Raw genomic sequence first — 23,193 nt, 5'->3', positions numbered from 1 at the left:
ATCGCGTTGTCGATGAACGAACAGTAGAATAGGTCCGTGTGTAGTCAGTCGCGAAGATATAACAATTATGTACGTACAAACGTAGGAAGAATAATAAAGATCGGATGAATGCTTTATGAGCGAGGGATTCCCAGTAGTATAAGGTCGTGTTAAATCAGACACAGTAACACGACAAAAACATGCGACTGAAGTATGTTAACGTCATACCAAAAATTCTTGTCAGCGGTGTCAAAATGTACACGCGAACTTTCTTAGTAGCTAACAACCCTAGAAACGAGGGCATCTCCTGTTTTAGATGGTTCGAATACTCTACCCCTATGCCGCGAACTCAACCCGTGTAACGAATCTTCAGGTATTCATAGGATAGAAATTTATAAAGACCTTGACTTTGTTAAATATGAAAGACAAGTAACAGAGTATGCTAGCAATAATTGAAATTACCTTTTTCTGAAACTAACGACGTCGTTTGATTTGAAATACGGTTGCAATGACGGGCAAAACCGAAATGCATCCAAGAAATGATGTATCGATATGGCCCACATAAGCGTCCTCGTGTATCTCAAAAACGTTAGCCAATTTTGGACCTTTTGATGCATACCGCATAATACAGGAAATGGATATTATGTTGCCGCTAGCATCTATCTATAGTAGGCGTATGCACCGACATTCCATCGCATTTCTAGTTTCCTTTTCATAGAGTTTTAAGCCAGTAACATGATTTCGAACGTCCAATTGCTTTTAGCCGATTTATTCGGAGCGCCTGAAATTAGCGCAGACAGGAATGAACAAATATTGACTCTATAATAATAATGGTCGTATTTGCCGAAATCAATTTCGGCGTTACGTCCAAATACAATTTACCGAAAAACGATCGAACTGGAAATTACATTACTGAGAGTGCAAACTAACATTTAATTGCGCCGGCTGTCATTGTGTACCAGAGGTAAACTGTAGCAATTCAATGCATTTATGCTCTCCAGCGATCGGAAATCAATAAGCAAACAGAAACATTGTTTTCGGATCGATTTCCGCTTACAGATAGGCCATGCGGCTTTGTGTGCTCATCAATTAAACGAAATGTTATCGGAGAAAACTGACGGAGGCCTATGTCAACGTAGAATGATAGATCCAACTGTAATTCGGAATGTCATAAGGAAACCGAAACGCGAACAGCAGCATGCGCGCCTACGTGTTTTTGCTTTCCAGACTGCATACGGTCCAAAATCAATCGAAATTTGCTGATCTCGTGCTACATGATTATGCAAATCACATGCAAATCAAGCAGGCGATATTTTTTTCCAAATCAGAAGTAAATGTAACATCTACATACGGTTACGTGTTCCAGATTTCATTGTAACCGAACCAGTTAATAAATCAACGTCCTTAGATCTCATTACTGACTCCAACAATAGAAAACAAACGATGTACATTCCTCGAGTGTTAAAAGTTATTACTATAATTCTCCGGTAGAAATGTATTCTCACGTTACAAATGGAATTCTATCAGGCAACGGTAATAGAAGTGAATGAAACATAACAGTTTTGGATACAAGTAAAATATAAAAATACAAAAATGTGCCAGTAGTATTGGAGGAGGAAAAAAATCAATAGGGCACAGCCTCAAACAGCATACGTTCCGCTTTTTCTGAGCAATAAATTCTTGTTCCGTATAATCGAGGCTATTAAAAAAGAGTTAATAGGAAAAGTTTCCGCGAAAGAATTCTGCCATCAGTGACGAAATTGATTTGCTTCGGTGAACCGAACATCGACTAACTTTGCGCTCGTTTGAAGTTTAGACTCGATTACGGCATGTCTCCGATAACAACTTAGAATTTGGCATCGGGTCAATAAAAATTCTGAACAACAGATTTGACGGTTATTTAAATCTCACAAAAATGCTGGCTGGTCAGAGCCAATTCGAATCTATTACACCACCCATGCGTTCTGTCCGTTCGGTTTGTCTCATTCTACTTGTTTTATAAATTTCACTGATAATATGCTCGTATATACTATCAGAGAGCTGAAGAAAAATAGCATCGAAGAAGAGTAAGTGACGCGGGAGAGAGTTTTCAGTAGAAGAAGGAAAAAGAAGATCACAACGAGTGTCACGGCAAAGCATTTCGACTGCATACACCTGGGCTTAAACTTACCCGTACTGCAAAAGTTACTGCGTTAACTTCCTACGAAGTTCAGTCTATGAATAGTAGTTTCGCGGACATGAATTGTTGATGCAGAGGGTTATCATCAGTCCCGCTCTACTCTTTGTGGCAAACGAAAAAAAGGAGTCAAGCAATATCAATGGCGTTACTTCATAACACTTCGCATTCCCAAAGCTACGGAATAACGACGGATTCATTCATATTTATGATCTTGCTAATTCTACATCAAAGTTATGTCAACAGGAAAACTTCGACGACATGGAAAATGAAGAGACGATGCAGCGCTCGAGCTCCCGGTTGACCTCATTAGCTATGCATATTAAGACACAATAGATCAACGAGTGGAGAGCACCCACTTCAGCGTCAGTCAGTCCTCGACAATCAATTAAAAGCAAAGCAGAAACCCTTGGACAGGAGAAATCGAACTTGACCGATAAGGGGATGTCGATGCGAGATCGTTTCGAGGCATCCCCTGAACCGATAAAAGTTTCAAAGAACCGAGAGGAAAAGAAGAAAAAGCAAAAGAGAAAAGTTAACGTCAGTTCCACAAATGATCCGGGGAAAGTATCTTTTTCCAAGTCAGAGTACCTTTAATTTCCGGCAGCGTTTGGAGGGTGACTCGAGGAAAGAGAAACGAGAGGGGAAGCATGCGGGATCGAAGGTCGGAAAAGAGAAGGAATTAAAAAAGGAAGGAATTTATCGCGATAGTTAGGTCAGGCATAGGCTTGCAATTGCGTTCGACTCGATGGAACTGAAAATTCAACTCAGCTCGGCTGAGCTCTAGCTGGCTCCAGCTATTGATCGGAGGCCGACCGGGGTCAGAGTAGCAGTGGACTACATCGGTACACCTACGAGTGCACGGTGCTCGACGTGTTGGTATGTGCACCCGTGCACACCGATGCGAGCTTGCACACGGACGGACAGCATCTATCCTCTCTCTAACCACCAACGACGTTGCGACGTCACTATTTACTTTACAGTTGTGCCTACCGGAATCCCATGCAAATGTACAATGTACAAACTATGACTCCCCAACTCCCCCACTAAACAGTTCATCGCCAATGTATTATCAAAATCCACACATATGTGTCTTTGTTACGTTCTACTTCGATTACCGGCCAGAAGTACAACTTATATATATCTACATATTCCACGAAAGATTCAAATTAAGTACAATTATGTAGAAATAATTCACCCTTAAACTTAAGGGAAAATAAAATAAAATTTTTATTCGACCTTATCGAATTCAACGAATCATTTTTGATAACCTACCTCGTTGGTGTTCCACCGATGCCTTTGGGTCGGAAAATGCTCGGCTCGTGGCAGGGTCTCCAAATTTTCCGGAAGTTTTATCGGATCCCCATCTAAACAAATCAATAAAGATCAGATGAAAATGCTATCCCCAAATGTTATTTCACGTTTTAAGGGTAGCAATTTTCAGCGTTCGGAGGAACTCGATACCCTAACATAACGATCTTAGCTATACAGGCTTTTGTCAATTCTATCATTCGAGTAGTAGCCAGTAATCTGATTATTCGTACATCACGCGAATTACCATCATTCGTGCTTAGATATTTATTTCGACGAAAGCTTAGACGTTTGCATAACACATCATTAGCGGTGTTCATATAAAATGGATCGAAGTCATTATCGATCCTCACGCAACGACTGTGCGAGTGTAAGGAAACGGCGCTTCTAAAACTACAATACACGTTTCATGTGCATGATATTATAGATCCAGAAACTCTACAGTCAATCCAGTGGAAAAATATGAAGCCAAGAAAAATTCCTCTCTCTAGAACACGTCGCAAACTCTCTTCCAAATAATTCGACTTTCTAGATCACGTGACAAGATTGATCATCAGCTAGTAGCCGAAACGTGACGTCGTAGAAAAATATAGTTCCCAAAAATGTTCAGTCTTTTGAAAATTCAAACGCTCGAAATTCTTTTCTGATATACGAATCAGCACATGTTATAAATTATCCAAATAAATCATGCATATTGACGTTTCAAGGCATTAAGGAAACGGCTGTTCGTGGGTGAAATATACCAGTTTGCCACCCCAAATTCGCCAGGTCGTTATTGATATCGTCGAAAATGCAGCTGTACTTTCTCGATTCCGTGGTAATTTATGGCTAATACCTTCTGCGTACTATGCATTTTCTTTCCTTTTCGCTCCGACGAAAAACTTGCCATGTACAATGAAGATGAGTAATGTTTCAATTTCCACGAAGCAATTAGATCGTGCAGTATTCGATTTTGAAAAAATAAGAAACTGTGAAATAAAAAAATTGGTAAGTGAAAATTCCAGGGATGAAATCAACGAAAGGCTCGAAATGAATTCGTGCCCTCGAAGAAGTAAGTTGAGAAGTTGAGAAGTTGAGAAGTTGAGAAGCCAGGTATGTAGAAAACAAGTCTAACTAGAACGATGCGTTTGAATAATTTTTCCAGTCAATAAATTAAGCAGATAAAGAAATCGTAGAATGGTCGTTGAGCAGAGACTAAGAGGAGAACTCACTTGGTGCGAGTGGCGTCGGGTAGGTCGCGTGATAGACGACACGCTGAGGGTTCGAATGATTGTAGCCCGCCATTTCCGTGGCGCTCGTTCGAGCAACCGCTTCTTGGATCTTACCGATCGTGGCCGATCGTCATCGTCGTTGAACATACGCGAAGCGTGAACGCTGCTGTTGTGCTCTCGCAGGCATCCCCAAGCTCCTCGTGTAGTTGGACGAGCGTGGAACTGATATGGCGTCTCGACGATTGTCGGTGTTCGCGTATCGCGAGCGTGACGAGCTACGAGGGCACTCTTTTCGTCAGGAGAGCTTTCTGCCTGGTTCTAGGATAGAAACACGAGTCGCTTGGCGTTGTCCTCTGCGTGAGGTTGGTGCACGTGGCTGGTGATTCCGCTTAGAACGGCAGGACATATCCCACGAAGGATCGTGTGCGCGAGCCAGCTTATCCTTTTAAATCTTTTATTCCCGATGCTACAGTCAATGTTTGTCCGTCGTCGATGCTTGAAAAAAGTTAACGATCACAGACGGAAAGTGACGTGTGACGGACAATACACGTGGAGGCAGATGTTTCGAAATGATACCGTGATAAAATCGGGCCTCTGCCTCTTCTCCCCTTCTTCTTCCCCCTCTTCTTATTCGTTTTAGACACTTCTTCGTACTAGTATAAAAAATTGGAGCTCCGTTGTATTCTATATCGATAGACCGACGTATCACTGGAACAATTCGCTCACGAATGTTCTTTCTCTCCTCCTCCTTCTCGTTTAGCCAAGCTTCTTTCGTTTCTCGTTACGCTTCAGTCCTCGGTCTCTCACAGGACACACGCACTTTGTCTCTCCTCTCTCGTTTGCCCTTCCTCTAGCTCTCTTGCCTTTTCAATATTGTGCGTTCCGGAGCTCTTATTCTTCTTATATCCTAAGTTACAACACTGAACCCGTCCCTATCGGAGGGACAAAATAATGTAAGGTCACACAGAGTACAGAGAGAACTTAAAAACGAGATTCGCCCGTGGCTCACGCGTTGGATACGATCGCCTTTCGCGCGTTCTTATTCTCACTTCCTCCTTGTTTCCTCTTTGCTGCCTTTCCTCTCGCCCCTTCCTTCTCTTCCTCCGCCCTTGCTCTCTCCTATCGCACTCCTTTCTTTCTCTTCCTTCTTCCTGACCGCGATTGTTTCAGAAAACAAACGATCCTCTCTTCTCCTCTTTCCTCCCTTATGACTCGCTTATCCTCGTGTCCACCTCGTGTCGCGTTTTCAGGCTTCGTAACGATTGCGCTTGCAGGGACTGGAAATAGTTACTTTGTCGTTCGCGTTCCGTGTTCGTTATTTTCTTTTTTTACAGAGGTCTAAGAGTTGTTTGTCTTTAGAGTAGGTAAGAGAGACTTTAGGAGACGTTTCGTGTAATTCGTGTTATTTAGTGTTATTTACAAATATGTATGTTTTTGTTTTGTTAATAAAATAGGTTCAAATTAGTCTTTGGCCCCGCGTGTCTGCTCCCGAGCGGCGGGAGCCGCAGAGTGAGCCAACCCGCGACTCTCGACCTCCGTCCATCGCCCCTCTTTTCGTCCTTCCTCCACACAGCCCCCTACCCCTTTCCTATTCCGCCATTTCATAGCCCCCATCCCCCACCAGCGAGGCCAGTCCAACTATCCAGCCCCAGCCACAGCCCCTGTCTGCCGAATCCCTTTTCCTTCACCCCCTTTCCCTCTTATCCACCCCAACCGCTGCACCTTCCTCAACATCCAACCCCCACCCCCCTTCCCCACTTCGTTCTCTGCCTCTACCCCTAGACTTTGCCCCGCCATTTCACCCTCTCGCTGCCTCTACGTGCCCCGACGGTGTGTCGAGTGCGCGAGCGCACGCTCGCCTGTGTGCGGCTGTACACCGAGCCAATTCCGCGGAGAACTCGCCGATGCTACCCTCTGGAAAACTCCGACGAAGTTGTAAATTAAGGATTACCAAGGATGCAAATTAATGCCTAACCGTGAATTTCTACCTAGAGTACGTTTCTCTCCGATCCTACCTGGGATCATCCTGCACCCTGGAAGCGGAGTGCTGCTCCGCTGTCGAGTCGCGATAATCGATTGTTATCCGACCTTCTGCGGCACTCGGAAGCAGAACCACGCGAAAGATAATTCGTGTACGAACGTTTAACGAATCCCCTTTCGTCCGAGCTTTTCCAGCCGGTGGTTTCTCGTTTCTGGATTTACGAAGCTTTGGGTCTCGCCTCGGGAACGCTCGAGAAACACGAGTACAAAGTATCCGGGGCCAGGGTGGAGGAAAAAAGAGGACGAATTCGCGGCGGTGCGGTGGCGCGTAGCAAGTTCCTCTATTTTTTTAATTAGCGAGGTAGTTTAACTGGGACGAGCGAGAAACGCCCCCTTGATTCGACGATAAATCGGCTTTACGTTGCGGACATCGAGGAAAAGAAGTCACCATCCTTTCCTGGTGAACCTCCACCGTCCCAGCGAGAAGTAGACTAGGACAGGCGAGGGCAGGACTTTAAAAATGCAAAATCGCAGTGATTCAGCGTTTATCGAACACCTGACATCCTTTTTCTGCCGCCAAAGGGGAGAAGTTTCCTCCCGAGTCACCATCGAAATTTCTATCCACCAACCCGGTGACTTCGACTTCGTAAAATACCTACCGAGAATCGAGTGTTCTACCTGGCTGACAAATCGAGATCGTTCGAAATAAAAGGAAAAAAGTATATAAAGAGAGACGAACCCTAGAGAGAAGGAAAAAACGTCGAGGAGAGAAAAATGTCGAGCAGATTCGGCCGTTTGGGGACACAGGGGCACGGTCCTGGCTGCTCACCCCCAACCCAAGCTCCCTAAACTATATTCCACTCACAACCTACCGAGTCGTAGGTTATAACCGGCTGCCTTCGCGCCTACACACGTATTTCCCACACGTACAATGACAGCCCGTACCTTTGCAGACTTGCAAGGTAGGCTATACAGAGCTATAAGCAGGGCATGACACAGCATACATCGGATTCTCGCAGAAGGTTCACGTCGAATTTTAATGGAGATGCTGCCATCTTCCAGTGACCCCAGCAAGCTAACCTCTATACGTATCGGTGAAGGGGGAAAAAAGAGCGAAAGAGGGAGTGGAAAAAAGTGGACGAGGGATGAGAGTTGAAATCACTCAGGCGTCGAGGACGAGATCCTCTCTCCGTCTATCGTGAATCTGATTAATGGATGGATTCATGGCTACGTATTTATATGGATTTAAGCGGCGCTCCCACGTCCACACGCAACTCGCAGTCTTATACGTGTGAATCCGCGTGCATAACCCGTTAGGTCTGAATTAGGCTTTTGGAAACGTGTGCGGTCTGTTTACACAGATACCTACGCGCGTCGAGCATGTGCAGTGGAGCGGATAAAGAGGGGTTGCAGGCTCCCAGCAACGCTGGGCTTCTAGATTTTCTCGCATAAGCTCGTAATTTATCCAGCAACTCGTAATTGACCGGATCTCGTAACAAGGAGCCTGCTGACGAAATGAAATAAGCCTCGGGACACTGGACAACCACCTCCACCCTCGCGTCCCGCAGCATCACGTCGATTTATTGACAGTCCAGTTTATTATTTGGGATCGCTTAGTCTGTCCTTTGTGTCTTGTTCACGGTAACGATGACACTGTTAATGAGACGAAATGTCCTTCCTATTTCAGTTTTTTACCCCACTAGGTATGTATATCCATTCTATCAAGTTTTTTCGCCACGCGATCACAAAATCCCCCGCATGCGTGCGTGCTTGCGTTTCACGTGCTCAAATATATTAACCCCTCTACACCTGATAAGAAGGTACATACTTATGTATTTACAGGACGAAGATCGAGAGCTTATTCCCAGATAAGGAATGGAATAAAAGTTGATTCCGTAAAGTGTGCGAATTCTGGATTCTTTCATAGAACTGGTTCGGCCAAATAATTTTCGACTCATACTCTGTCCGCGAATCTGATTTGTGACTAGTCGTCGAAATGAAGCTTTATTCACCGGTGAATCTATGACTGTGGATCCACAGCGACTATAAATCGTTGGGAACGATTGTCCCTTCAAAGACCTTTAATGCTAGAATTTGTTACGAGCAATATGTGCAGCACGATTATTCGTGAAATTACACGAAATTCCAATTGGCCGAAAAGCAGCGTTAATAGGCAAGAATTAATATCGAAGAACGCTTTGAAGATCAATGCGTTGCATAGATTTAAAGTCGGGCGTTATTTGGGTCAACACGCAAAGCTGGAAGGGCTAATAACCTAAAGGTCTCCTGGTGTGTTAAACGCGACATAAATAGACTCGTCGTTCTCGCTCATCCCTCCGCTGCTTGGTCTACCGACCTTCAACAACAAAAAACTAATTTTAGTTAACACAATTTTCCTTCTAATTATGTAATTACACAAACAGATGTAATTACTGTTCTCTGTATAACCATTCGAATAAATTTCAACAGATTTCGCTATAGAGTGGGTCGTATAAAGATCACTCGATGCAATGGAAAGATATGGAGAAAGGCGAGGAGAAAGGCGAGGAGAAAGGCGAGGAGAAAGGCGAGGAGAAAGGAGCAAAAGAAAGGAAAAATGATAAAGAAGGAAGGAAAGAAAAAAGGGAACTCTCGGCGTAGTAGATCTCGCGGTACAAACGGGGCAGGCGCGAAGCGATCAATTACGTAACTCGATAAAACTGGGTCACGTGTCAAAGTGCGGAGCCATCCCCAAGGTGTCCAACTTTTTGGTATAAGCTCGTAAATTACCAGTCAGCTAGCTGCTGCTACCCCCACGGCTTTAAATAGAACGTTGGCAGAGGCCCCTGTCCAACTATCTCTCCCTTTCCCCTTCCCCATTCCCCCTTTCCCCTTCCCCCTTCCCCCTTTTCTCACTATCTCTCTTGCTCCCCTTGTCAATCGTCCTTCCTGCGATCCTTTGCCCCTTTATCCTTCGACTGAACCTCTCTTGTTGCTTTATCACGTAGATCGGTCCTCGTTTCGTCGAACAGAGGGCAAAGTTAGCCGGACACGTAAGTCGCCGGTCGTTAGTCGCCGACGACGATAGCTCGTGAAGCTACCAGAGGAAGAAAACAAGAGGAACGAGAAGGAGATTGAGAATGAGAGTCTTCGAGGACGGAGATGGGAAAGCAGAGGAGAGGCGAGGGGAATTATCTGAGAGAGGGGGAAGGAGAAAGAGTAGGAAACAGAATTTCTGTGTACCTATTCCGGTGCAAGCCAAAAAGGGATAGAAAGAGAGAAGAAGCGTTTCTGTGTGCAAGTGTCCCGTTGCAAGCCAGACGAAGAGAGACGGGAAAAGAGTAAGAAACAGAGGGAGAGGAAACGCGAGAAGGAGAGGGAGGGAGCGTGACGGCAGGAAAGCTAAGACAATCAATAAGATTGCCGGGTCTGAAGGAGCTCGTGCTCGGATTCGTCGAGTTGCTTCAGTACTTCCTGCCAGGGACCACGAGACTCGCTTTTAACAGTTAAGTCGTACTCTATCGTCGTTAAACGCAACGGGTCCCGAATTAGGATCCCCTCGAGTAAATGAACGAGAGTGGAATGAAAGAGGACAGAGGAAGGCGTAAAAGTGAAACCCATAGAACTGAAGGTATTGAAGGACAGAAGAAGAATTAAGAAGGGTACCAATGGGATAGCACTTTGTGAGAAAAAAGGCAAAGAAGAAGAGGCACGGAAACGACAGAGATTGGCATAGAGTGTAAACGAAGAGAGCATGTACTTCCTGAAAGGGTCGATACCTGCTCTAGTCAACAGCAATCGGATAGGTCAGGATAGACGGTGATAGGCTAGGACATAGTCGTAGGTACGAAGTAGCCAACCACCAGTAATGCCTCGCGATTGGGAATGCATTCCTACGCTTGCACAAGACAGTAATTCCTAACTATTAGCCACTAAATTTCAGCAATCGCCAGTCGTCTAGCGACGACACTGGCGACATTACGATCCTAGATTCATGCGATTGCTCGGTTGGTTTGTCCTTCGCTGCGAAAACCACAGATCCGAAGGAGATCGATAAAGGGGACGAAAAAGCGAACAAGCCTTTCGCTCGTGGGAAGAAAAATCGTGGGGCTGCCCTGCCCACATACACGAACCAGAAGTAAGGAAAAGTGATGGAATCGCCGCTCTGGCGGATATTACCGGAACTAGGAATTATCCCCATCGGGGCTTACCCGCTAGGTTGCACTTCTTTCGGGGTGTGTTTCAGCGGAGGGATGCGAGCTAAACTCCAGTAACATGCATACCAGCTAGTGGCACCAGTCGATAAGGAAGACAACCTGTTTAACACTGGCTTCCGGTCAGGAAATATAACTCTTCGTACAGCGGGCATACACAGTTGCTCCAGGAAAGTGTCCAACGTTATCGTACATCGAGACGACCGATCCCATTTCGCTTACCAAAGGTACTTTGCAAAATCTGAAACTCGTTGTTGCTCGATCAAAATGCTCGATCAAAATGCTCGATCAAAATGCTCGATCATTCGTTCACATCGCTTTGACCTAATTTTTTATTTATAACTTATCTCTAGCTTGAATTTAGTTTTAAAGAAAGCTTACACCTTAGCCCGTTCACACGGGGCGGATATTTCACCAGAGAACCTTACATAAGAATTCGCCCAAATATCGACTTTCACGAAACTGTTTCTGTTTGCCTTGAGTTTGTCCAATTCCCGTCCCTTTAAAAGAGGATAGCGAAATCTTTCCTCATATTAGTAGGTATTTTGCAAAAAATGTGACGGACGACAAGGGTGCATATGTTATGTCGGAACGTTTCAAAAACCCATCGAATCGTAAAATGCTAGCGAATCAAGACGAGAGCGGTTTCAAGATCGAAACGGCTGTCCTAGTTTCGGTAAAAGCATTACACAAGGACTTACATGCGTGGATTCGATGCAAAATATTATTTTCCAGCCTCTTTCCACCAGGCTAGCAGCGTTACTAGAAAACGAAAATAGCTCCTCCATTTCACGAGAACTCTGGCTTTCCCGCTGTTGTTTGTACTAAAAAAAAAACGTTTCAATTGTTTGGCTGGCAATGTTATAACATCGTGCGTTTCCCAATAGTTCGCTTGCGTCTAGCCATCGACGTCCGCTACCAATCAACTTTCCGCGGTGGCGGTGGAAAATGTTTCGAGGAAAATTGAACACGGAGACCGCGTATTTCCGTCACGCGTGTACCAACGACTTTCCTAAGTAGGGCTGCATATATTCAATTCTACAAACGGAGAGAAATGAGTCGCTTTAAAGGGTGTCAAAAGAAGAAGCATTTGGTAAGAAACAAATGAGACGCATGGTAACGAAGTACAAAATAAAAATTAACCGGTCGCGATCGAACTCTCGAGCAGTGGATAAAAAAAGGTTTCAAGGAGGTCTCGGTAATGGATCCTTTTCTCTTTAAAGTTTAACCAGATTTCTGGTTCGAATGGCTGAACCTTGATGAAACAAAAAAGCAGTATGAACATTTTACTCCAAACTCTACTTTAAATAAGATCGAAGAAAGGAGAAAATAGAAAAAGTGATTACTTCGTAATTGTGTTCCGCTTTTAAAACGTATTTGCGATGTACGATATGCTCAACTCGTCCTCCACCCTCATTTTCTGTGCCACCACCCTCTCCGCATCGTCGCGGCGTTAAAAATTCATTAATGCGAAGTTCGGGTAATTGTTTCCTCTGTCGTAGAAGTTAATACAAACTATGTATAATTCATACAGGCTTAAATAAGTTTTGATTCCGACGAAATTCGATCGATGAGTCTCATTTAAAATTGAAATATGAGACTTAAACGGGGAAAAATTAAAGCGTGCTCGTGGCACGGATTCCGAGGATGCTACCTACAGAATTCGAAACACTTTTCCTGTAGTTTTTCGTCCACTGAAACGGCACAAAATCCAAAAAAAATCTCAACTGATGAACTAGTTCGTTAAAGATGTTTCCCTAGATTAAACGACGTTCGTTTGTTCGCTGTACATTTTCTAAAACCAAGCAGCCTTTTATGTCATGTCTTAAAATGCAGGACAGTTTTACTCTCTTTTATCGTCTTAATTAATCTACGAATATATAGAAGCAGATACACCGTGTCACGAAATATTCAACTGACAGGAACTTTTATTAGAACACTTTAGATATCGTATTGCGAAAAACGATTTCATGTAAAAAACTCCTTTTTAGATTGTCGTGTTTCCGATGTTTACGAAGGCTAAAAAAAGATTGACGTATAGTTGACCGATTGAGCACGTTTGATTGCAGAAAAGAAAGCTCTCCGATTTGGAACATTGTCCTCTTTCTTGACGAAGCAACGCACTTCCATCGATGATTCGTGAATCGACCGCAAGCAAAATTGGTTTACCTGTTCGCTTTCCTATCAACGGCAACAAATAAAGCTGCTCGTACCGCAAGCGTCGGTTCAATCGCGGTGACTGACAGGCATAAAGCAGTAACTTCGTAAACGATTTCCATCAAGTAGGAATGGAAGATGACGCGAGTGTCATCACGATCAGCGGTCACGGATCGTTCTATACGCGAGCGCATAAACAGCGAGAGAGGACGATTGGCTCGTAAGAAGTGGGTTCCGACGCAGGGATAAATAATTCACAGCAGGATCGGTCGGTCTGTCAAAGGTAAAAGCAAGTAATGGCGGAAGTACTTACCGGAGATGGGATCCGCGCCATCGAGCTTCCTGTCTAAGGAGACGTTCTCGTGAGCGGGTTCCTTGCTCGTCCTTGGACGACATCCAGGGTTCGATTCACCGGTACCAATTCCCTCTTGGCTCTTATGGTCGTTCCTAAGGTGATCGTTCCTCTCGTTCGACTTGGAACCTCCACCGCCAACCCCAACCTTCGAGGATGTTTTGCTAACGATACCGCTGGAGTTCCCATTCAAATTGGCGTTAATGTTCACGTTGCCATTACCGTTCGCAGACGCGTGATTGTCGGCCTGGTGAAAAAGACAGGACGTCTTCCGTGGAACCTTCTCACTCTATCGCAAGAACCTTTCTAACGTCACAAAAAAAACGTTAAAGAACGTGCATGCGTTCGAGAGGGAAGTCTAGGCATGGCGTTGGTCAGTTTCGAATAGAACGAAAAAAAGGTTCCGCTGATGTTCTCTCCAAGGCAAACATTGGTTAGAGGAAGGTTGAATTTGGTCTGCGCGAGGAAACAACCACGCAACGAATGAATCGACTCACCGTGTTGGTCATACAGGTCGAAGAGGATGAGCGCACGACGACGATGCGATTCTGATTGTGATCATTGGAGGCAATCGTGGACACGGCTGCGTGATTGGCGAGCCCATGGGTCTCGTGAGCGTTATTGGATCCAACATTGGAATTGGTGTTGCTAGTAGTGACGTTACCACCGAGGGATGTCTGCCTGATCACCAGAACGCTGCCAGCCGGCTCCAGCACGACCACTTGCCTCATCCTCGCCCGTGCCCTTTCAGCCTTTGCCCCCGCTGTTACTGACGAAGAAGGAGACCTCCCTTGAAAACGATCCTCCTTCTTCGGTTGATCCAAGTATCCGACGGGAAATGCGTTCTCCAGCCTCCACCCCTCGGCTCTTAAAGCTCCAGCACGATTGCTGCCACCTGCTCCTCCTGTACACACGTACACCAACATACCGATATTAAAGCTGTCGTCTTAAAGGATGATCCTACTGCCATCCTATTCCACGGCACGACCTTCTCTCTCTCTTTAGAACGTGTCACCTGAACGTGTACCGGCGTGGCTTCTTTCGGAAGGCAAATCGATGAGATTATTTTTGCCAGCCGTCTACAACTGCCTTCAACGATCGTCTTTTTGCAGCTCGTTTTACGTTCGTTTCTGTTCGTTTCTGTTCGTTTCTGTTCGTCACTACCGGACCCTCGATTTTAAGTCACTCACTTCTGACGAACTCTAAACGTTCGGCGACGAGTGAAATGACGATCTTGGAATCAAGTTTGCTTTCGGATTTCTCCTCTAGAGAGCCTACTTATTACTTACGAATTCCTTCGGATTCACTTTTTCAAGTTAATCGGGGAGAAAGAAACATTCCAAATTTCGACAAGCATTTTCCATTCGAGTTTTTTTTTTCAATTCGATACCAAGCCAATTAAACGGACAAGGAAAAGAAGATCCTAACAAATACGAACGTGGAATACATTAATGGGCAGTTGTCATAGGGGATTTTGTAGACTCATGATGGATTGCCTAGAAAAATAAAAAAGGAGCGTACTTGGAATCCGAACGTTTGAAACCGCTCCAAATAACGTTGCGATATTAACTTCTTGGATCGGAGGCACGGAAGGGTGTTGCGAATACCAAGAATCACATCTGGAGAACGTATATCTTTTGAACGAAATTCAAAAAACGTTGCGTATGTATCGCAACGACTAATTGAAAAATGATTGGTCACCATCCTAAATACGAATATAATCGCGCAATTAAATACACCGATCAGTGGTGGTAGTTGCAATTCTACTTTTCATGACCGTCATAGCTAGCCGGCTTTCCAAAAGCTGATTCTAGTTGGCAGCCATTATTATACATGCGACTCTTGGCAGCCATTATCATAGATTTAGCCAGTAAAACTGAGTCAAAGTCTTCCCGAGCATAGTTCCATCGTGAACGCACGAGAAACTCGAAATTATTCGAATAACAATTGAGGAAGAAGCGTTGCCAGTTTTTTGATGAAATCGGAAACACAGAGAAGGACATTTTCGAATTGATTGCGCGGAAGTTCCATTCTTCGTTCGTTCCAACTTCCAAATAGAACAATCGATCTTTCAGAGACCGCGTGCCGTAGTCTTTAGTATCAACTGTTTCGATCGAACTTGGAAAAAATAGCAACGCAAGCACCTTTACCACTCCTTACATGCAGGTCAATGAAATGAAATAAATTACGATGCGTTACGCGTTATCGTGTAAATACAGCTTAATAGGCCACTTATATGTACGTTTCTCGTAGGTAGTTTCATTAGAAAGTACGAGTTAAAACCGTTTACGCGAACCTGATGTACTTACTTGATTGTTGGTAATTCGATTTGTTTAACCATACACAATTTCTCTATAGTAACAATCTGTTTGACCGCCCTACACATATGTATGCACTCACTGATCAATACCGAGCTTCGTATGTTGATGTCCTAAAACAAATATTCCTTAATGACATCGATTAGCTTGAACACACTTTCAATTATTTTAACGACGAATCTCTAACGACTTCTGAAATTGCTTTCAACTTCCTCTTCCTGGTCGCAATAGAACAACGTAGAACAATCTCTTTCCTAGGAATCGGGAGGAAGTCGGTAATTCACAAAGGAGCACCATCTACTTGGAATTTCGTCATTCCTCCACGCCCTTCCGGTCCCCCTTCCGGCGCCCTCAATCTCTTTGTGTACTTCGACTTCACCTACGAGACAGTTACTCTTCCTTTGAGGAAAACAAATCTAATTTTGCAGCGTGCAGTTACATTCACGAAAATCGATTTTGCGAACAAAATTCATTGTCTTGATCAATTCACAAGCTCAAAATACAAGCGTAAAATCAACCAAAATGAATTGTTCGCGTTTAATCGCTTTTACGGAAATGAAACTATGAATGAAACGACGAGGGTCCGAGTCACGCTTCCTGCCAAATTTCCCTTCTCTCTCGAAAGTCCATAACGACTAAATACTCCAGAGAAGAGACTTGTCTACTCGGAATTTCGTCATTCTCCACGCCCTTCCGGCCTCTCATCTTTTCTCTCCTCTCCTCTTCTCTTCTCTTCTCTCTCCGTCCTTCGTACACTTGAAACTTTGGAATTCACCTTGGAGACAGTTACCCTCTTGCCCTCCACTTTGGAAGCAGAGACCTAATTCAACCGCACACGTTTGCACCCTCGTAAAATAAAGCGAGCGAGGTAACGTTACTCTACTACACTTTTATAAGAGTTCCGATACTTAGGGGGTGCCGTGTGTTAATTAAAAACAAAATGCAATAAAGAGCAGATTGTTGAAAAGTTGAAAAGGTGGTAATAACAATCCATTCGCAGAAAAAATGTATTTTGGATATCTCGTTGCATCACGAGCACGTAGAGTTATCTCTTTACAAATGAAGCAATTTAATGGTTGATCGAACTCCAATGTTTGACTAACAAAAGGCGCTCGAATTGTCCGTAGCAAGCACGTGCTTCACAAAGGAACAGAATTTACGTGAAATTTCGTCACGGTTTCTCGATCATTCAACCATCCTTCACTCTCTTCCGGTCTGCTACGCCACCCCATGCATCCCTTCATCCGCCTAACATCTCACTCGCTTTAACTTTGCGATTCACCTTGGGGCCGAGCGTCCTCCCTTTGAGACGCACTGACCCAGTTTCCTCCTCCCCATGAATCGGGGAATTCGAGGCATAAATTTTCGAAAAAGACCGCTGTAAAAACTAGTAACCAGTTTACGACTGTCTCAGGAAATAAAAGCAACTCGAGAGTCACAAGTGAAATCGAAGACGACCCTTTTTTCGAGTCAGAACAATTACCAGAATAAGCAGAAGTTGTGAAGTTGGTTAATTCGACATCGATCAAGAGCAACGTTCCTTCCGACGGTTTATTGTTAACACGATGTGTTTGAGCAACTTCAACGAATCAACGACACAGTGTTTACATTGAATTTAAATGACGTAAATGTCTTGACGAATACAATTTCAGAGTAGTCATCTGAAGAGTCTAATTAGCTAGGTGACGCAACAATGTTCACAATTCTGCCAAACAAGATATACTTTCGCATGCAAATATCGTGTTACATACACCTGAAACACTCTTGTAGTGTGGGTGTGGAGTGCCGATCAATTCCACGTGTCGAGTGTCAGTTGATGTAACAGCTGACGACTCGCCTATGAATCGAGTGCACGTTCAACAATCTGAACGCAAGAATTTTCGTCACAGTTGGGATATGTACATGTATCGCATATTTGAAATGATGTCTTACACCACTTGTAACCTCGAAATAAAAGCAATTTCGTTGGCAAAATAATTTCTTTTTGAAATTCATTTACGAATGAAACCACACAAACGACTGACAAACTCAGTCTTTGCTAAACCAGCAATGTAGAAAATTAGAGAAAAGCTTATTTTTCTTCATAACATTTTCTACGTACATCGAAAGCACCAGCAAAGTGCGTTTCTTTGCTTTCACTCGAAAAGCTACGTTCGGCTTTATATTCCTCCCATTATTTGTTTATTTTACCTTCGAGAGACGCCGACCCAGTTTCCTTCAACGTGAATCTACAACGCAAACAGCCGAGTAGTGGACTTGAATTTGGAAAAGGACTTCCTAATATATGCATTTTCGGAAAGAAGTGTGCTCTTGTTTCCATTGAATACACATATACATATATTTTCTATCTGTTTTTCGGTAACAGTAGTGACGAAAGTTTCCAAGTAACCTACAGAAATTGTACAATAAACGTTCGCAACGAACAACTTCAATTCAAATCGGAAACCTCTAGAAATTCTGAACTTCCAAAGCCTCTAAACTTTTTCCCTTGTTTTTGTTTTCGTACTCATTAAATTCGCCAAGGTTTATAGTATCTCAACCGATTCCTCTCGACAAGAAGTCGTGCAATTTAAAAACCGCATGGCGAAATTACCGTTTCTGGTGCAGATCACATAGGCTTGTTAAGTATAACGTAATTTACGCGTATCAGGCCCAGCATAAGCATAAAATAGTAGTAACGTCAGTAGCGCAAAAACGCTCCCTGTTTTTGCGGTATTCTACTAAACAAGCATCATTTCCAGACAAAGTTCCGTGCGAAAGAGTGGAGCATTTTAACCGTGGCAAACTTGTTTGCTTTAAGTTCACCACGATGCCCCGCCACTTACCACGCGTTTCAATTTGCCCAACATTAATATCTTGCAGAGATGCACACGATATCTCGCAACTTTCCTCGACATTTTCCGACTGAAAAGACTATTACTGAAAAAGATAATAACTTGCTAACTTGACTAACGCATAGTCGAAATACAATTTTCTATGAAACAACTTTCCTGCTACTTTTGCCTATATTTTGTTTTTTCCTAATGTACTTAACTGAAATTAACTTTGAGGCTCGTTAATAACGAAACAACCTGTCCTGTGTACATGCCTTTGAGAGCTCGCGAGAAGGGACTTTCTCTTTTCCAAAGTCAACCATGGCTTCTGCGACCGATACTTTCAAGAGCAAGGTGAATCGTTCACTAGCAATCTTAACTCCGTGAGACAGGAGGCGACCAGACAGCTGGCTCGAGAAAGCGGAGGAAGTCGCTCGAAGTCGTCAACAAGTACAGCACACGTCCGAAATTGTGTCGCTAACGCGATCACCAGTTGGGAAATTGACCGAGTTCACCGAACATTACTCACCACGGAGATACACAATACACTAGGTATTGTGAACGAAGGTAGATAAAAATCCAAAGGAAAGCCCGTAAATACCAGAATTTCTAAATGTATCCAGTCACCGCGAAGGCCAAATATGTTTGCCGAGCGAAGGAATATACTAGCCTGAATAAATCCCACTTTTGAACAAATAGGCACATCGATTCAAATGTACTTCGAATTTAGATGAACGAAACAGACGAATAAGTATTCATAATTTGTAAAAACGGGCAAACATTTATACTAGCGTATTATTCGACCGCATGGGTCATTCATAAGGTGGTTAAAGCCTGCATTGGAAAGGCTTTAGTCTCTATTTGACGTAGCATTCAAACGTAACGATAAAAATAGCCCCTCGTTCGCATTTCATGCTTTTCGATAACGAAAAAGGAAATAGCGAGACAAGGCAAAAATACGTACATTTAAAATTGTATCAGTAACGAAAATATATGGCCTATTTCAGGTACGCGTGTCGAGCGTTATAGTCTTGCACAGAGGTAAAGTGCATTACAAGAAGTTGTAAATAAATGTTCGACAAATTTTCTCCGTCCGATCTCAGTGTCCATCTCCTGTTATTATAATAAAACAAATGTTATTACAAATCGGACGGATGAAAAAGCTTTAGAAAGTATTTGTTTCCGTGTAACGAAGTTGACGCGTTTCCTATATTTTCTTATTCTATCCGCTACATTTTAAAGCCCTTTCCACCGGGAAAGGAGTCTACACGTTTTACAATACGCAGGAAATGATAATGAATACGCGTGTTTCCGTATCGAACGGCAGAAAGGTTGCATTAATGTCCACAGACACGTGTACTACAATATTAATGCCCCCAATATTACTAAATCTACTTTTATCGTCTATTTTGTAATGTACAGCATTTCGTTCTTTTCTTGAAGCAATTTCTAAAGCAATGATGTGTAATTCATTTACATCATCGTATTGCATAATCCGTATAACTTTCTCAAAGTCGATTCTCGCCCCCTTAATTATCTTTGTTTTAACACCACGTGATTAGCAACGCAACCTTCCCTACCATTGATCCAACATACATGCACCGAGAAGTCATAGATTTCAAGCTGTAACATTTGATAATTCAACTACCTTGGCGAACAGAAGTACATAAGTATACAGGGTGTTCGATAACAGGTGTCACAAATTTTAAGGAATGATTCTACATGCCAAAATAAGACGAAAATTGAGAATGACGAAATTGAATACAGACACCTAAAATGCACGAGGATTATGTCTGACTTTGGACTTATTTTACTGGCAACATACATTACTCAGACTAGACACACACAGACTAGAAATCAGTAGAATGTGTCTTCAAGTCAGACACATATCGCGTATATTTTAGGCGTTCTCTCAACACTATCTTTTATTTTGGCATAGGTACAGAATCACTTTTTAACATTTCTGACACACGTTGTCGTACACCCTTGTATACCGGACGCAGAAAAAGATTGTTATTGGAGTCTTGCACTTGTAGCAATCACATATAGACGACTATATGTATATGTGAGATGTCAGAAACGTCACGAAAAAAGCCAATCTACATCAGTCTTTGATCTATTTTATCTCATTCATTGGTACCTTTACTATATTTGTTCTGAGAGATCATTGATCCTTCATACGTTTAGCCAAGCAATTAACGTCTTGTGAATTCATTCATCCGACCTAAATAGAAGACAACAATGTAAGCCAACGCTGTTAAATATCAACAAACCGATACGTAAACAAACACTGAAAATCCCTTCAACAGAGAAGTGTACACCGGGAAATTATAGAATATGTGCCGGAAATCATGAACATTTATTAATACAGCAAACAGTGGCGTTTCTGAAAGGTGAAACTGGATTGTTCCATCCCGTGGCTTGGTCCGATTTATTGATTCTAACCGTCTCTAATCCCGACGATAATTGAAGTGTGTTCAAGCATGAAAGTTTGTATCTTTAACATACTATACAACAGGTATCCCCAGTATGTGAATGCACCAACAGTTCTATTATTATCGGTGCACGTGCCGTTCTATCGGCAGATAACTGCTATACACGTTCGATAGTCGCCCCATACTTAATGAACTATCATATTTATTTGCTTTTTAATACCACGAATACTCGAGCTTAACTGGAATGGCCACGGATGTTGCAGACACGCCATGTAACTAAAATATTGTGTACAATTTCTAAGCGTTCCGCACAGTGCCTGATATGATGTCGGTTACGTGTTAAACGTGGACTCAACAAGTCCAAAGAACTCTATGTTGGATACTTCAAGCCGCTATGTCGGTGCCAAGAAATCTCGTATACATTTACGACACTATTTGCTAAGGAAAAAAATAATAATCGTTTTCTGTAGGGGCACGAGTTAAAAACACCGATTCTCAAAACCCTAACTTCATCTATACCTACCTATCGCGTAAGTATGAAAATGATATTTCTAAAACTCTTACACTGAAACTTTACCTACTTCCTTTCAACCTTCTAGCTCTCACGTGTCACGCTCATTCTTCGCATATCTTCAAAAACCTGCTTTCTGCCACTTACTTTAATTCAACTTTTATCATCCCAATTCCAATTTCCAATTTCACTATAACCTACAGGTCTCGAAAGTACGAGCAACTTAACCACCTAGATCCGCCTCGAATAAACTATATTTTCGTTGGTTTCGTGATTTTTTAGTTATTTAATAGTCTCCAGGTGAAACTGAAACTTTCAATTGCACTACCACCGAGTATCGATTATCGTTTCCGATATAAGCACGAGATGAAAATGAATGATAAAAGAAAGAAGAGGGAGTGAAAGAAAAAGGGAGAGCAGCGGGCGGCGATTTTCACAGTGGTAATTCGATGCAGCATGATGAAGCCGTAAAGGTGGCTCGCATCGGTTACAGTAAAACGCAACCGTGGAACAAGTGGCAGGAAGCACGTACCAGCGAGCCGTTCTTGATAACAGCTGATTACGATGAGCTCGCCCAGATGCAATGGTCGCCGTTTAAACGAATCACATCGCACGATAACATTTTGCTAACACAAGTACATTATGACTACCGTTTCCCGCCAAAAACCACAATTCAACGAGCCACACTTATCGCCTGTTCTTGAATGTAATCGAGAAGAAATCGACGGGAATTCTTTGAAAGACACGGTGCACTTTAGGAGACGTCCTCTTATCGGTCTGATAGGAAAACACGAATGCATCGTAATCACGATCGAGGACCGTTTTTGTGTTCGTCGAGCATCGACGAGTGACAAGCACGAATACTTCCTCCGAGATGTACACGTGTTGAGTAAATGACGAAAGCTGCAAAATCCTCGATATCTTGGTTTGCGCGAGGGCCGCAGGTTTACGATACGCACTAAAAATAGCGGTACCCATAAAACTGTTCGGCGAGAGAATTGCCACGAGAGCCCGAGGACGTGGCGTGTACGATCCCGCGACCGCTCGTTCGATAACCTAAACAATGGAAACGACACGAGCATTCGAAGAATTTTCCCCAAAAGAAACTGAACGTCGCGTCGCACAGGCAAAAAGCGTACGAGTCGTGAAAACTGTCGCGGTACGTTTGGGAAAGTTTCGCTACCGTGCGACAGTCTATCGCGAGAATAGAACAGAGAACCATGTCGCAAAATCATAGGTCTCGTTGATAATCGAGTGTGCGCGAATATGAATTTTCCTCGAACGAAAAACTAGATTGTATGCAAATACTCACGATATTCGTGGTCCGAGTGACAGAAGGCTGGTAACCCGTGTCGAGATGTTTCATCTTGGAACGGTTGTTTACAAGGCGGCGACACTTGGTTGAACGAGAAATCACCACTTTACCACCGGCCTGTGATCCTGCATCACTCTCGTACACAGGTCCCTCGATGTAACCGTCGATTTTCACGCGTAAAACCGTACGATCACGCGTGCCTGCGCTCGCGGTCGATCCTTGGAATCCATGACAGGTACGAGCACGGGTATGGCTGAGGGCCGCATGCGCCGAACCAGAAGTTATCACATTCTGCCACCGAGCAAACAGGCGGCTAATATATAGATGAGAAACTCCGTCCCGAGTTCCGAATTTCCTCGCGGAAAGCTTTTTTAATTAATCGGCTAGCAACTAACTCAAACTGGTTCAATTCCCCTGTTCCTTGTTCCTTTCTTTCTTGCAT

At 43.4% G+C, this 23,193-nt stretch overlaps 2 protein-coding genes across 8 annotated transcripts in view; both read right to left on the bottom strand.

Moving 5' to 3' along the window:
* The window catches only part of Camta (Calmodulin-binding transcription activator), a 23,523-nt gene extending 9,288 nt beyond the window's left edge, over window positions 1-14,235 (bottom strand). For 6 of the 7 annotated variants that reach the window (XM_076385991.1, XM_076385993.1, XM_076385995.1 and 3 more), the window contains exons 1-3: window positions 13,857-14,235; window positions 13,321-13,606; window positions 3,431-3,522 (exon numbers count right to left, since the gene is read on the bottom strand). In XM_076385991.1, the coding sequence (XP_076242106.1) occupies window positions 3,431-3,522; window positions 13,321-13,606; window positions 13,857-14,090 (612 nt within the window). In that variant the 5' untranslated portion in view covers window positions 14,091-14,235. Of the gene's footprint in view, window positions 1-3,430; window positions 3,523-4,677; window positions 5,140-13,320; window positions 13,607-13,856 lie in introns of those variants that run through there. The other variant, XM_076385997.1, reaches the window with a different exon arrangement.
* LOC143183506 (uncharacterized) lies at window positions 14,126-23,193 on the bottom strand. The gene is made up of 3 exons (XM_076385054.1): window positions 23,147-23,193; window positions 22,749-23,064; window positions 14,126-14,263 (listed from the first exon to the last, which is right to left on the bottom strand). The coding sequence occupies exons 1-3, from the start codon at window positions 23,191-23,193 to the stop codon at window positions 14,228-14,230; spliced, it is 399 nt and encodes a 132-aa protein (XP_076241169.1). The 3' UTR covers window positions 14,126-14,227.

The sequence above is a fragment of the Calliopsis andreniformis genome, chromosome 9, assembly GCF_051401765.1.
Source record: "Calliopsis andreniformis isolate RMS-2024a chromosome 9, iyCalAndr_principal, whole genome shotgun sequence".
In the NCBI taxonomy this organism is placed as follows: domain Eukaryota; kingdom Metazoa; phylum Arthropoda; class Insecta; order Hymenoptera; family Andrenidae; genus Calliopsis; species Calliopsis andreniformis.
This window is presented reverse-complemented; position numbering and strand designations above follow the sequence as displayed.

What these genes read in the sequence shown, in the direction of transcription:
- LOC143183506 (XM_076385054.1), bottom strand. Translation starts at nt 23,193, where the DNA reads ATGCAAGAAAGAAAGGAACAAGGAACAGGGGAATTGAACCAGTTTGA. An exon ending in GGGGAATTGAACCAGTTTGA is followed by an intron (nt 23,065 to 23,146) that starts GTTAGTTGCTAG and finishes TCTATATATTAG; the next exon opens with CCGCCTGTTTGCTCGGTGGC. An exon ending in TCACTCGGACCACGAATATC is followed by an intron (nt 14,264 to 22,748) that starts GTGAGTATTTGC and finishes ACGTGTGTACAG; the next exon opens with GAGGAGCAGGTGGCAGCAAT.